Source organism: Tyto alba, unplaced genomic scaffold (assembly GCF_018691265.1).
Source record: "Tyto alba isolate M040663 unplaced genomic scaffold, T.alba_DEE_v4.0 Super-Scaffold_46, whole genome shotgun sequence".
In the NCBI taxonomy this organism is placed as follows: domain Eukaryota; kingdom Metazoa; phylum Chordata; class Aves; order Strigiformes; family Tytonidae; genus Tyto; species Tyto alba.
This window is the reverse complement of record NW_024881322.1, coordinates 10,238,882-10,254,520: the sequence shown is the minus strand read 5'-3', so window position 1 is coordinate 10,254,520 and position 15,639 is coordinate 10,238,882. Positions and strand designations below refer to the sequence as shown.

The 15,639-nt window shown below is 43.4% G+C and overlaps 1 protein-coding gene across 1 annotated transcript; it reads left to right on the top strand.

The window, feature by feature from the left end:
* Window positions 1–939: 939 nt before the first annotated feature.
* SFRP4 (secreted frizzled related protein 4) lies at window positions 940–11,343 on the top strand. Its single transcript, XM_042806497.1, has 6 exons — window positions 940–1,420; window positions 1,611–1,691; window positions 1,794–1,859; window positions 4,503–4,701; window positions 7,800–7,863; window positions 10,121–11,343. The coding sequence occupies exons 1-6, from the start codon at window positions 979–981 to the stop codon at window positions 10,307–10,309; spliced, it is 1,041 nt and encodes a 346-aa protein (XP_042662431.1). The 5' UTR covers window positions 940–978; the 3' UTR covers window positions 10,310–11,343.
* Window positions 11,344–15,639: the final 4,296 nt, after the last annotated feature.

Genomic DNA, 15,639 nt, shown 5'->3' with positions numbered 1-15,639 from the left:
AATAATAATAATAATAATAATAATAATAATAATAATAATAATAATAATAATAATAATAATAATAATAATAATAATATAAATAATAATAAAATAAATAATAATAAATAATAATAAAACAGCTTGGGGAAAGCCTGAAATCTCATCTCCCACCCATTTGCAGATGCGACGCGGGGGACACGGGTCGGGCCCCGCCGCTTCCCCCGTCCCGAGCAAACCGGGCAAAGATCAGCTCCCCCGCTTGTCTGCCCGGCCCGTCCGCCCCACGCGTTTCCCCGGCCGTGGAGGTAACTCACGGAGGTAACTCTGCAAACCCCCCGCAAGCGACGGGAGCAGCCGCCGGAGCTCCCCCAAGCCCGCAAAAAAAGTTTCTGCTCCGTCTCCCTCGGGTAAAAATGCAGCGTAAAGTTCTGCTCCGCGGACGGGGGGCTCCCGAGTCCCCCCCTCATCCTCCATCTCCCCTCTCTCCCCGCGTCGTCGGAGATGCGTGTGGTTTGGGTTTGCTTATCTTCCCCCCCTCCCTCCCCAGCCCCCACTTCCTTCCCTCCTTCCACCTGAAGGAATTTATGACACTGATGAAATCTGAAACGGAGCCGGAGCCGCGGACGAGAGACGCAGTGATGTCGCCGGGGGATTAAACGGGGTGGAGGTGATGTCACCGTGACTGCACAGCAAAACACACACTACACACACACACACACGCGCGCGCACGGACACACACCCCCCCCCACCCCCTCCCCCGGAGGAGCGGTGCTGCCAAGGGAGCGCGATCGGCCCCCACGTCACTCGTGCCACCGGTATAAATGCGGTCCCGCGATGCCCATGGCTGTCGGCGCGGCGGCTCCCGCCACTTCACTGCAGCCGGGCGCCGGGAAGGCAGCGCCGCTCCGCGCCCTTCGGAGCGACGGCGGCGGGCGACGGCGAGGGAGGAGGAGGAGGAGGAGGAGGAGGAGGAGGAGGAGGAGGAGGAGGAGGAGGAGGATGCTACGCGCCTTGGTGGCGGTGTCCCTGTGGCTGCGGGTGAGCCCGCGGGCGCAGGGCGCGCCGTGCGAGGCGGTGCGCATCCCCATGTGCCGCCCCATGCCCTGGAACATCACCCGCATGCCCAACCACCTCCACCACAGCACCCAGGAAAACGCCGTCCTCGCCATCGAGCAGTACGAGGAGCTGGTGGGCACCGGCTGCAGCCCGGTCCTCCCTTTCTTCCTCTGCGCCATGTACGCCCCTATTTGCACCCTGGAGTTCCTCTACGACCCCATCAAGCCGTGTCGCTCCGTCTGCCAGCGCGCCCGCGACGGCTGCGAGCCCATCATGCGCCGCTACAACCACAGCTGGCCCGAGAGCCTGGCCTGCGACGACCTCCCCGTCTACGACCGCGGCGTCTGCATCTCCCCCGAGGCCATCGTCACCGACCTGCCGGAGGGTGAGAGCCCCGGGGACGGCGGGTGGGGGTAGAGAGGACAGCCCCCCTCCTCTAACCCTGGGCCGGGAAGGGGTGGAGGGGGGGCTGAGGATCCCCCCCACACACACCCCGCCCCGCCCCCCTGGGGAGCGTCTCCCCGACGGCTCTCCCTTCCCCCCCCCCCCCCCCCCCCCCGCGCCTCTGTTCGCAGATGTGAAGTGGACGGACTTCACGCAGGGCGTGCTGGTGCCGGAGAGACCCCCGGAGCCCGACTGCCGGAGCCGCGGCCAGGGTGAGCCTCGGGCACCCCCACCCCCCCCCCCCCGCCTCCCCCTCCCCGGAGCCAGGCCCCCTCCGACACCCCTCAACCATTTCCCCTTCTCTTCCTTTGAAGACCGATGCAGGTGCAAAAAGATAAAGCCTACGCTCTCAACCTACCTGGCCAAGAACTACAGTTACAGTAAGTGTGTGTGTGGGGGGGGGGGGAAGGGGACATGCTTCTCTTTGCCCATCCCACCCTCCTCTGCACCCCCCGTGAGTTAAGCAGCTCCCTGTGGATGCTTCACCCACACCAGGCCCCGTCCAGCAGCCTTTCCAAGCGGGTTTTTGCCCAAAGACACACCTAGCTGTCCTCTTCCAAAACCCACCGCGCGCGAACACCTGGCGCGGGCAGCGGTAGCCGTGGCGAGGATGACGGTGCGTTTCTGATGAAGGCAGCGGCACGCCGGTAACGTGCACCGGCACCGGCAGGTCGCTCTGCAGAAAGGGTGCTGGCGGCTGGAAGGGTCACTCTAGTAAGTGGAGTTATGTCTAAGGTGAGCATGGCCGTGTGCTGCTCGGCCAGCTCCTGTCTTCATCCAGCAGGTGGAATAAACAGGGGTTTATTGCCTAGATAAAACTTGTGAATGTGAACGAAGCTGAAGCAAGGTAAAAAGTTACTGCTTAGAAATTCATATATTCTCTTCCTTACTAGCCAGAGTTTCAGGTGGTGCAGGATTGTCAGAGATAAATTAAATTCAGTGACAATTTGCACCAGCCAGCTGAAGAGTTGGCTGATAGTTTTTATGATATGTTGCATGACATTTGGGCAATATAAGTGAACATTTACTTCTCTTCCCTCCCTGGCTCCCCCACCTCTGGTTTTCTGATGCTGGGAGTCAGGAAAAAGTCTGATTAAGATTAGATAAATACCACATTGAATATCTGTAACACCAACAGAAAACCCCTATTAGCTATGAATTTAACATGCAGTGTCATGGTCTTTTGTACTTTATGGGCCTTTTCTCAGATAAAAGTTGTTTCTTGAAGGGATGAATTCAGTTCTTACATAATAGGGTTATTATATCCAGTCAATTCCTATTTATCTACTATCAAATGAAAGTAAATTTGTAGTTATTTGCTTCTTTATTAGTGTAGAGGAAAAAAAAATTCAAACCACAGTTTGGTGGGAATAATCTAGCTGAACACCTAATTTAGGTAATTGTACACTTTTCTTTTTGTCATGACACTTTGTTGCATTTATGTCAAGTCTTCATTATGTATAGTTCCTTAATCCATCTCAGTGCAACAGTGATACGTTCAGGTGGGACAATGAATTTCCACAGTTGTCTGAAATACATGAAAAAGCGGTGATATAAAATGACTACTCCAAAATGAAATACAGGCGTTAGGCATACAAATTCTGATTTCAGTAACTTCAGTGGGAGTGTTGCTTGAATAAAAACTGTATGTTGGGGTCCAAACTTTAATTCTGTTGATTTTGTGAAATCAGGATTTTGGTTTTGAGAGGTAGATTTTTATCCAGTGTCCTCTGAAATAGACAGACATGTTCATATGGAAAATGAATAGAGAGACAAGACAAGGCAGAACAAGTTGCAAATAAAATCCAGATTTTTCTGAAATCCTTTAAAATAATATTTACAGCTAAATCATACTTCTAGAGGGTCAAAACTTGGATTCGATCAGACTTGAAAATAGATTGGGAGTCTCTGAGACTGAAATCCCTCATGCGTTTTGTGGCTGTTGCACATGTCCTGATAAAGTTAGCACATAAACCCCAGACTTCATTGAAATTGCTGGTGTCCTGTTTTCTACATGTGAGGTTTATTCCAAACATCAGTAGATCCATTTGAAGGCTTTCGACCTGATGGCTGCCAGGGGCTTTGTCAATGCAGGCTGATCACCCTGTGGTACTTACACTTCTCACCCTTCTTTCACTGAAGAATTTTATGATAATAGGGCCCTTCCTAGTTTGACATTTTCTTGAGACAAAGTCCTTCACGTAAAAATCGTGCTTCATTTCTCTGACTTCTCACAAGAGAGAAGGGGTGAAATGCTGCGGGGGTGGGTACTGCCAGGGTTCGCAGGTACAAAGTTAGCCAGGGATCGTCCTCAGAGCAATCTACACAGTTTCACCTCCTTGCACCCATGCAGACTTGCAGTTTTCCTATATAAAAGGTAAAATTATGAATGTTTGTGTATTTAGAGTCAGAAGAACCCATTTCAGAGTCTGTTCAATATGAGGATCTTACTATTGATGGGTAATCCAAAGGCAAAAGATGGAAAGAAGCACAGGCCGAGTAAATCACGACAGTTCTAAGCCTCTTAGTTTTTGAATACTTGTTTCAAACCTTCTCTTCTTTCTTATATTTAAGAAAAGACTTTAGTTCCTGGATGCAGCCTACAGGGAAATTATTTCATTATTGAAAAGATTGAATTTGGGCTGTCTGTGAGGTAAATTATTCATTACTTAATTGGAAGTAGCCAGATGTGGCTATAGAACGGGTCCGATTTATGCGAGGGGTTGTTCAAGTCTGAGTCAAAGGAGCTGTTTGTGTGTGTGATTCCAGGCGAGATCTCTTGGCCTGATCTGGCAAGGATTTAAGCACATGTTTAATTTCACAGTTGTCAACAGTCCTACTGAAAAGCAAATCGGGATCAGGCTTCTGTTATTCTAAGCCACTGTGTGTGCCCACACATGAAGTAGTTCTGATTTCATGGCGAAACAACAGCTTTCAATTTACTACGTTTTATTTAATTTTGAAGTGAGTTTAAATTTCTAAGACTGTTTGTTGTTCTCACACCTCTGATTTTCCAATTGCAGTCATCCATGCTAAAGTAAAAAGCGTAGAAAGAGGGAGCTGCAACGAAGTAACGACGGTGGTTGAAGTCAAAGACATACTGAAGTCTTCGACGCCGATTCCTCTGTCTCAAGTGCCTCTTCTCACAAATTCCTCCTGCCAGTGTCCACCTCTTCAACCGAAGCAGGATGTTCTCATCATGTGCTACGAATGGCGCTCAAGGTGAGCCCTGGGATGGGGTAGGTGCAAAAAAGCGTTGTAGAAGGAAAGGAGGACCAGCAAAGCTCCCTTCCTTATCATGAGCATGCTTTGCTGATAGTTTTTCTTAGGATGACCCACACGTACACCCACAGGTTTCAACCACCTTCGCAATTAATTTTTTTCCACTTAATCAGCCTCAGCTCTGCGCCACGATGGGATGGTGGCAAAGCCTGGCTCACACGCGAGCCCTGGAGGCATTAGGTGCCGACAGCCCGTTGCTTAATGCACCATGCGGCAGCTCAGGCGCCTCCCGCGGTTTGGGAGTGGTTTTCTAGGACCGTTATCCACAGGCACGAGCCGCTTCGTGTGCCACGAGCCTGGTGGTGGCTGGAGGTGACGGTCCGTGCTGGCAGGGCTGTGTGGAAGGCGTAGCTCTGCCTCACCCACCCCTGGGGAGGGGACAGGAACGATACGCGTCTCCTGTCCGCAGAGCTGCTGGAGATGGAGCCAGGGTTTCTCCGCCAGCCTGTCCATACGTCGGACTGGTGCCATCAGCGAGATGTTTCTGATCCCACAGCTGTACTGGGACCAGCCAAAGCTGCAGCCATTGGAGCTCTGGCTCCCGGATGGCAGATGAAAAGTAAATACTCTCAGCGCAGCTTGCCAGTCCTGCTGTATGATTAAAAGACAAAACAGAACTAACTTTACCAGACTTCAGCTGGCAGTCTGCCTAGCCCCAAGCGTGGTAGGAAATCCAGCATGCTGGTCTGGAGCGGGGAGGGGGATGATGAATCACAGCTCCCTTTTCTCTCTGGGTCCCTGAGGCAGAAGGGGACATCCCGTCCCTGCTAGCACTCCGGGGTGTACCAGTAGCAACAGGTGCCAACAGGACAGGCTGTGGCGTGGTGGGTACATGGGCCTGGGTGCTGTGGGTCAGGGGCAAGGCTGTTTGCCAAACGTGCAGGCTGGTTTCGCATGCAGTGATGTGACTGTTAATTGATCATGCGCACTCGCGAGGACCATAGAACATCTACGTGCAGAACTTGATGGGCCGTATCCATATTTTCAGTGAGTTTTCTGTTGATATTTTAAACACATTTTATAGGTGTTTCTAAAAGTTGCCATCTGATACCTTATTACTTTCACTTTTTTTTTTTTTTTTTTTTTTTTTTTATTTGTGAGATAACTGGCACAGTATTTTATTATTACACAGCACGTTGCCCCTTCAAGTCTGGAAGTATTTCACAAAGATTAATTTAGAGCCCTCTACTTGCGCTAGCCATTTTAGGGATACATGTTCTGAGTTGCACAGAAGGACCATGACTGAGGTTGTGATCGAGGAGCTCTGAACTGCAGAGCTTTCTTGGAGAGGCTGCCAGGGAGGGGAGATTTCAAAAGTGAAAGATTGCAATCTGCTTCTCCATTACTATGGAAAAACACACCATTCACTAAATATTTTGTGATGGTTTTCAAAGGTCACTGAGGTTTTTAATTTCATATCGTGTACTAAAATGGATTTGAAAAAGAAACATAAACTATTATATGTGTTTCCTGTTGAACTCAGAGGCATGCAAACAGAAGGTTTTGAGTTACAGCAGCTTTTTAAATTGCCAGAAACGGAAGGGGTGGAAGCTGTATCTCCACTGAAGTCAACGGCAAAACACCCATTGCCCGTTGATAGGGTTAGGGTCTCACTTGGTAATTTGACCTGAACAGCAGCTGCATTGGATGTACACCATGTTGTGGTCTCATGCATCACGGTGTGGCCTTAGCTTCGATCCCATGTGTTAATTCTCTAATCCCTCCTCGGAAAGAAAAGATGTGTATCATGTTGGTCTTGATTCTCCAGGGCTTGCACTCACCGTAGTGCTTTTATGTTTGGGCAAAGTGAATGCACAGTGGCTAATGGCTACGAGGGGCAGCATTCTGTACTCTTTTTAAACTGGTATGAGCGGTAATGCTGTTCATGGAACTGGAGATCAGGCCCTTCTGAGCTGTGTAAACCTCACTCACCAGCAAAGTGCTGTGTGAAATTGTGTGCATTTACAATGATATTTGGATGTCTCTGGCCAACGCTGATGTCCAAGTAAAGCCTTCCAGAATTAGGGAAATTATATTAGGGCATATTAAGGCCTAGTATCTCAAAAAAAAAAAAAAAAAAAAAAAAAAAAAAGTTAAAATAGTTAAATAGTTAGCAGTAGAGGAGATAAAGAAATTCCAGCAGTCGTGCTATAAAATAGTTGTTTCTAGGTTGGGACTTAGAAGGTGTGACATCAGACTGCCTTAGAATAAACTATTTTAGAATCTGTTTAAGGCATATACATCTAATAGTTATATTTTTGTTTTGTTCTTTTCATAACGTCTAGACTCAGTATTTTTGTACAGGAGCTAGCCAGATTTCATTCATAGGCAGGTATCATTGCCCATCCATCTTTCAGATTCACTTTAAATCACTCATTAAACAATCACATGTAGGAAATACGTAATACCATCCTCGTGTATTTATAAGTAAAAATGGTGGCAATTGTAAGTGATCAGATAATGTGCTAGCATTCATCAGTGGAGCTGTATTAACTGGTGTGTGTGAGACAGCTTTTTTTTTTTTTAATTCAGAAGTAAAATACACTAGTTTAACTATTCTTCTGCACACATACACAAACATATAGTGGGCATAAGTAAAAATGTATGTACATATACATTTAAACAGTTTCATGGGATATTACCTAACTCATCACTTTTTTTTAACAGTGATCACGTCAGGACAATTTTCCCCTGCAGTATAGATGCAGATGAGGACAAAGGGCTCTAAATGTTTTCTCAATACTGGCCATGCACTGCAGTTTTGGCTGTAAAACGATTTCTTTTGAAAACTAATTAATGTTTATGCAAAGCTTAGAACAGAATTTCAGAAGTATCAGTATAAGCATGCAGAAATCCATTAGAAAGCCTTGAGGGATGGAGAAAAATATTTTTCTGCCTGTCATCCCATACACAGAAACTGTCAGTACCAGTACCTGCTGGTACATTTCAACCTCAGTCTGTGTTAAATCATCTGGAATGACATCTCAGGAATCAAAATCAGGAATATATCTAACTTGTATTCATTTCTTAATTTTCAGGTTGATGCTTCTTGATGGATGTCTTGTTGAAAAATGGAAGGATCAGCTAAACAAAAGATTTAAGGTAAATACAGCCAAATAAATGAATGTTGATAATCTTGACAAAAAGTTAAACACCTTGGTTCTACTTCAGCACTGAATAACTTACTTGACTTTCAGATACCCGTAACACCTCTGGGCACTGTTATTTTCACTTCAGCATTTTCATACTTCATAATTACATAGGAGTGTAAGTGAAAATTTGAAAATTTTAGTTTTGAATTTTAGGGTCTCTAAAATTTTATTTCTATTTTATCTGCAAACTGTCCCTAAATAAGGTATTTATCTGATCTTTGTGTGAACTCTGGCTTATTACAATAATGACTCTAGGTATTTCTTCCATATCACTGCTAAGGGAAGTACCTCTCAGGTAGTTGATATGCAGATGAGTGTATAATCCATAGGTAAGAAAGGAAGTTAAAATCAACTGCCCTGGATAAGTAGGCTTTTCTGCATGAAAGGTTGCAGGCTGGAGACACAGACTTCTCATCAGCTACTTCCCAATAAAGACTCACTGAAAGTATTGAGCATCCCCTTACTCATTCCAGGGAATGTTGGAAGGAAAAGTCTATAGTGTAGAGACCTGGGAGGCAGGAGCAGCAGGTGCCCCTGCTTTTGGGGGCTTCAGGATAGCACTTGCTATCTGTCTCTTCCTCTTTATAATGGAAAGAAAGAGTGGTTCAAGACAATGTCTGAGTCTTCCACACACTTTTAGAGATGAAATAAAGTTATTTATGGAATTTAGAAAAGGTTTCAGAGCATTAAGGATGTGCAGGTATATTTATTTTAATTATGAGCTGATAGGCAATCGATAGAGAGGAGGAAAAAAGACGTGTATAACCATCAGTAGAAGCTTTTAGATTACAGACCAACTTCTTGCAGGAAGTTGTTTTTGATGCTTTTATCATTCCCTTTTCTCATCACTTACTCATGTAAAACCTTTGTGTGAAAAAGAAAACATGCTCTAAGTCTTTAAAAATACTTTGTAATTGCAGATGATACCATGAGGGATTTAGGAGAATGCTTGCATATGACTTGCACTTGTGCCTGCTGATAGTTTTTGTTTTATAAAGATGCATATAATGACCCTGACTACACAAAGACAGCCAGTATGGAACTAGGTATCACGGTGGCTTCATTCATCTCTGAAGACTTGCATCCCACTTTTGTCTTGAGTTACCACTTAAAATGAATGTTTTGAGCTGTCTGTGGAACACAGAAGACAGTTGTTAACATAACCACAACATGGCTGGTCTCTTCTCTAGCCAGGACAAGAGTCTGAGTTGCAACAGGGTCAGTGCAGAGATACTAAATAGGAAAGCTGGAGAGTTCTCTTGCTCTGGTCGCTGGGCAAAGACCCTGCTTTTGGGAGTTTCAGAAGAGGAAGTTCATTAGTAGAGGGGAAAGGTGAGACCCTTTCCAGGTTCTGCTATCTACCTTGCTTGCCTTAAAATATGTATTTCTGTTCCTAGAGGTGAAAGACTGCAGCCTCCACTGCAGTGTTGTGGATCTCTCCGTATTTTGGACCACCTAACCACTTAACCTCACTGTAAAAACCTGTTTTCTAACTGATGCGCTTTTGGGGTTGGAAATCTGACAGATACTCTATTTGCTGGGCTGATTGATCTAATTGTTTTTCAGAATTGCTCAGGGATGCTGCTGAATAAAGCTGCAGGTGCATTGTTCACAACCATCCCATTGCAACTCTGAGCACTGTGATTTCAGTGGTCAACTCTGTTGTCTGTCTGTAGCATAAGCTCTTTCATGCCCAGTCCTCTCCACCCTGGGGAAAAGCAGAACCAGAAAGTAAATACCATCTTCCTTTGTAGCTGCGTGTTTAAATATCTATTGTGAAAGGATAGTCTGTTTTCTGCAGAGTTTTCTGAGGAAAAGTCAAGTAGCACATTTAGTAAGACAGCAAAGAATGGGTTTGCAAAGGAGTTCCCACGTGCAGGTCCTGTCTTTTTGATGGCATGGTGCCAGCTCCCCTGGATTTCTGAAAAGATGTGAGATGTGCACTTAAATGCAGCATGCGTGTGAGATGTGCAGTTGTCATTTTCGTCGGCTGTTATTGTGGGAATTCCCCCCCACCCAAGAACACGTGGGAGGCTGCCCCTGCATCCACCCATAACATACTGACATCAATGGCCCTGCAGGACAGAGCACAAAACTGTTAAAAGCAGCACTAGCATCAGTGGTTCAGGATTGCTTTGATTATGACAAGATTATTTATGATTATGTCCTTCCCTAACTCAGCCTCTTTGTCTTCTGCCTTTCCACAGAGGTGGGAACAGAGACTGCAAGAACAAAAGCTGAGAACGGCCCGCAGTAAGAACCAGAATGCAGGACGTAGTGGTCGGAGTGGAGCCCCAAAACCATCAACCAAGAGCACCAACCCGCTGGCCAGTGGCCCCAAAAAGGCCATTAAAATAAGAAATGGCCAGAAAGAAATCAACCCTAAAAAAGTATGAGTGTGAAATTTCCAAAAGGAAAGACTTTCCCTGCATGATGAGGGTCACAATCTGGCTTGGTCGGCATGTTTTATTAATCCAGAACTCATCGACTTAAAAAACTCATGGCAGTTTCTACATAGACGTTTGTGCCGCACTTTACTTTTTAAAGGTTTGCTTTTCCTTTCAAGCCACTGCAAGCCATAGAGAGTAGGTTTGCACCAATATGTGGTAGGCATGTTCAAGCTGACTGAGCTTTATCTTAGGGCTCTGGGTTGCAATTCTGGATAGATCTAGCCTTGGCTGCCAAAGGTTTTAATTCCTTGTGCCAGTCGCCTGCCCTGCTTCCCTGCCAGAGGTTGGGGAGCTGCACGGGGCACCTCTTCTCCCCTCAGAAAGTACACTGGTGTAGAAGCTGGTGAATTAGTCTGTGAGTTAGTCTGGTGAGCTGAGAGCCATGGCAGCGGAGGAGCAGTGGAGGGATGGTGACGGCCAGCAGACATCTCGGGCAGCGACTACTGCAGCTGCTGGGGCTGAATCTGTCTGCTATTTGGAATCACAGCCCCCGTTCTGAGAGTTCAGAAGCATAGTGTACCAATAAGCATCTGGGTATGCATTATGTGATGGTTTTTATGTGTGCGCCAAAAATATGCTTACAGTGTTAGTATTTGATCTTGTGGGTTTGTGTCGCAAAAATGCATTGAAAGCAGACATTTAATTTTTTAATTGTATTTCAGGCTGGCTTCTGTTGTTATAATTTCAAATATATTTAAGCATCTAATTGAAAAATCAGTATTTTTTAAAAGGACAGATTAAAGTGAAGCAGATCTGTAGAGTTCTTAAAAGTAATGCATTTGCTGTAATATAGCTTTGTTATGAAAACTGGAATAGAAACATTATTCTAAACATAACTGACAGCTACTGTACAGTATTAAGGAGAAGACAAGCCTCCGCGTGGCTCAGTGTTCATTTAGATATTTTTTTATCATTTGACACCATATTTCTAAATCTTTCTCTGATACCAAATAAATAAATAAATAAATAAATAAATAAATGCTTGTCCCTATTCATGAACTTCTCAAAACAACAGGCTATCTGCAGTTTTGCTGATCAGAAGGTAACATTTACCCTGCAAAGGGTCCCAGACAAAGCAGATGCTTTTATTTATGTGCTAAATTTTACTCACTTGACATTTGCCATGTGAGGTATTAAAATAGCAAAAGTGATATAAATTTAATCGACATGGCTCTAAGATGGCATTTCTGCTGTTCCTCCCAAGCTGTATTTGGGTGAGGCAGTACAGATAGCACAATCTGATTTCTGTTAACATGCGAGAAGATCACCTATGTTAACATCATAAGAGCTCATGATAGACATCTGAAAAACATTCAAGAATTCCTGCAGCAAAAGTAGGACTAGACTTGGCAATTCTGGTATCTTTAAAACAAAATGAGCATTTCTAAGATAGAGAGGGTCTACATCAGGAAAAAAAAAAAGAGCTCTGTGTAGGTTAACATAAAGAGTTACAATTGACTGTGTCAGTATATTGATCTTTGTTATTACAAGAATTCCAATGACATATGCATGCACGAAATTCAAGGGAGAAGATGGTGGAGTGATTTGGGTCGAAGCAGAAATATTGTTGGTAATATGCGAACACAAGATGAAGACATAGATGCCAAATTAGAATGCTTAAAATAAAGGGACAGAGGTGTTATAGAAAAATTAAATATTAGCATATAGGGTAGTTCACGGGGGGAAAAAGACCTCTGAGCTTTGAGCAGTTGGTTAAAATATGCCAAGGTCAGCATTCCTGCTATTTCTGGGCAGATGCAGATGTTTATCACCATGGAACATCTGCAGAATTAGATACAAAATTCAATCCAGGTGCCAGGAATGCTGAGCATATACTACATCTGTTGACTTTAGTGGGAGTTATGTTGTTTGACCTGTTTAAAAAAACAGACCACAAACTTAGGTGCCTAACTTAATGCTGTACAACGTAATGGAAAAACTGAAATCAAAATCAAAGGAGACAGAATTTCACTGCAGGTCACTAAATTAGGTAAGTTTGAAAATGCTGACTTCAGTAAGCATGGTCTAAAAGATCAGTATGATTGGAAAACTTCTAAAGTAGTTTTATCTGCTGTGTAGCTGGAGTTCTTAAGCTTTGTTTACCTGTTGTTCCCAATTTTATGTACTGAAATAAGTATGTATAAGGTTAGCTATTAAAAATGAACGACAGTCCTACCAATGTGATGTTGAAATAACAAATAACAAAGTTGTGATATTTCACTTTAACAAGTTTTATTGTGAATATAGTCGAGTGTGGTGTTTGTTGAATGAAACTTTTGGAACAGCTATCTAGGCTTCATAACAACATTACATATTATTTTACAACTGTTAAAATAGAACTTTTTTCATTTTTTGATATCGGAGAAAAAAATGTAACAATCATTTTCTCCAGAGAATTGCCACCATTCCTTCTGTAAGTTACTGTCATTAGACTGGCCATTCCAGTATGTTGGAATAAACTTTGATGCACCAAGCCTGGTGTTTCCAAACTCCTTGACATTTTTATGTATGCCTTATGCCAACTAACTTTCATTCTGATATAGTGAAAATATGGAAGAAGGAAAGGCATTACAACAAATATCATAATATAAAGAATAGATGTGCAGATATCAGGGATGAATTAGTAAGGTACTGCATTTTTCCAAATCCACTTTTTTCTACTTCTTAACAAGACATGGGTCAACCCAATTCAACACTAACATAAGTGACTCCATTTTGAAAAATCCCTCACAAATTATTAGCTCACTGCCACATCAGACGCCAGCTGAATCCAGACACAGGACATCCCCACCTTCCAGCCCTTGCGAGGGTGTGAAGGGGGGGCTGTCGGAGCAGCACCTGCACCCCCCTGCATCCCTGGGGGGTCTGCTCGCTGTGTCTGCTCCCCGACGCGTGGCAGGACGACGGAGCGACCTCCCCCCCCGTGCCCCGCGGCCAGGGGTAGCCACTGCTGGGGTAGTGCCCCCCAGCACCCGAGCCGTGAAACCTCCATCTAGCAGAGTGGGCAAATAGTCCGCTGATGGGTGAAAGTAATTACAGCTGAAAAAAATTAATAAGCCCAAACTTGAGGTGTCAAATGTTTTTTTTCTCAGTGTTACAGCTGCCTTCCTACTGAGGGGCTTGGCATTTTTTTTTTTTTTTTTTCATATCAAATAAAAATTGCCTGGAACACTGAACATATGCTTCTAGTGCGTTTCTTACTACCTCCCACACACATGTGCCTGGTTTAGTAAGAAGTGCCATTGAATATTTTCACTGAATGTTCTAACCTCAGTTCCAAAAGAATGAAACCTGAAAAAATATTTATTCTAATTGTGAATAATTGGCACAGTTTTAGAAGCTCACTCTAAGTGCAAATCAGAACTCTTTTATGAACCACATTTATAAAAAACCCATAAACCTCCCTCCAACAAGACCTGAATGACCCGGTCACTTTAATTCAATTCAGTGTTGCAACTTTGTTACTTTTGTCCAGTCATTGCATATAACTGAGCAATACTTCCTGTGCAAATAAAAAAGAAGATTTTCCAGTCCAAAATACTCAAACAGCTCTTAAATTATTTTATCCGGCATTGTAACCTAGATTCCAAATGAATGAAACCTGAAAAAATATTTACTCCAATTATGCACGACCGACACACACTTTTTTGGTTGCGCTTAGTAAATGAATGTAAATGCACATCTGAAAAAGTTTCCTCAACCAGATTTTTCTGGTAAACCACATCAGCTCCAGTTAATTTTGTAAATAAATATAAATCCATCACTGTGGGTCAACAAATGTTTCCATTTGTAGTAAAATTCAATAATTTGCAAATTATTAATGCCTATGGAGGTACATTACTTCTAATTAGACATAGTCCAGGCTTTGTGGAAAAACTACATTCAATTTGAACTGCTAACACTATATTTCTTGTAACATCTCTGAAATTAGAGACCAGCCTCACTGGAAGGTGAAACAGGATTTTCAATTTCCTTGTTAGATATGCAGTAAATTCAGGGGCTTCCAGGTAATCTATTAATATCAGACTGGCTCCTGCTGTTGCTGTAAGGCTTGTGGATAAACCAGTACGGCAATAAGCATAAAGGTAAACATCTGGAAAGGAGTGCACACTACTTTTCTCTAGGTGAGAATACTAAGATCAAACCCAAAAGTAGCTTCAATATGTCACATGGTCTATGTTACAGACAGGGGGTTAATGGATGCATCAGTGATCAAGAGATGCCCCAAACAGACCAACACCCTAAGCATTTTGATGCCTTCTGGTTGCAGTATGATGAAAACTGTACTTTGTAGATACTCAGCGCACATCAGTATTTATCCTCTGAGCAAAGTAATTAGAAAGCTAATCATTTGCTCACAGAGAATTGTGGATAAAGTGAATAGATACTTGCAAGGCCTGACTTGCCAGTGTAGCTCATTCAGCAGTCAGAGCAAAGGAAAATCAGTGCCATGATACACAACCACAAGCTGATTGACTCCATCTTCTTGGCAGGGAAAAAAGCTTTTTGCCCAATTATTTTATCATGCAGTAATTCAGTACAAATACTACAATCAAACATACTAATTCTTCTTAAACACTATTTTGAGATTTAGAATCAGCTTGTTTATCATTCTAAACTGAAACAGATCTTTAATATAGTCTTAGTGTCAGATTATTATTTCATTAAAGTTCCTAAACAAGGAAATATGTGGTCTGTTGTACAAATAAACATGTTCTGTGGTTCCATTTCTCTCCTGCTGGGACAAAAATCAGAAGAATAATTATGTTATCTTTTGTTAGTGTTGGAAGAATTTTCATCACATCTCTGCACCACCTAATTCTACGCTGAACCATGAGATATTTTCTAAATAAACGGTCATGAAGGTCACATCGTCTTTTGATCTGGCATTTAGATATAAGACAAAAGGACAGAACCAGACTTTCTATAAGATTTGTAGGCAGAAGAGTTGTGTAAATTTAATTGCAAGAAGATTTACATCTGTGAGACTCAATGAAGTTTATGCTGGAGCATATTCCTGCTGACTCTATAGATGCAAATGCTTCTTGATCTCATCACAAGTGCTCAAATTCTTAAAAAATGCATCCATGTCTATGTCACAGTAATATAAAATTCAAAGAGGAGTGGATGGCAGTCTAAATTATGTGCACAATACCTAAGTGTTGAGTTAAACATTTAAAGTGATGAAGTAATCTCTTAAAATATTGACAGTATTTCAATTACCAATGCTTTTGAATGCATGGTGTTTTGATAATTCTACAGAAGTTTATATCTGA

Excerpts from the sequence above, each read along its gene's own strand:
- SFRP4 (XM_042806497.1), top strand. The coding sequence starts at position 979 with ATGCTACGCGCCTTGGTGGCGGTGTCCCTGTGGCTGCGGGTGAGCCCG. Across the intron at positions 1,860-4,502 it reads GGCCAAGAACTACAGTTACA|TCATCCATGCTAAAGTAAAA; the intron begins GTAAGTGTGTGT and ends TTCCAATTGCAG. Across the intron at positions 4,702-7,799 it reads TGCTACGAATGGCGCTCAAG|GTTGATGCTTCTTGATGGAT; the intron begins GTGAGCCCTGGG and ends CTTAATTTTCAG.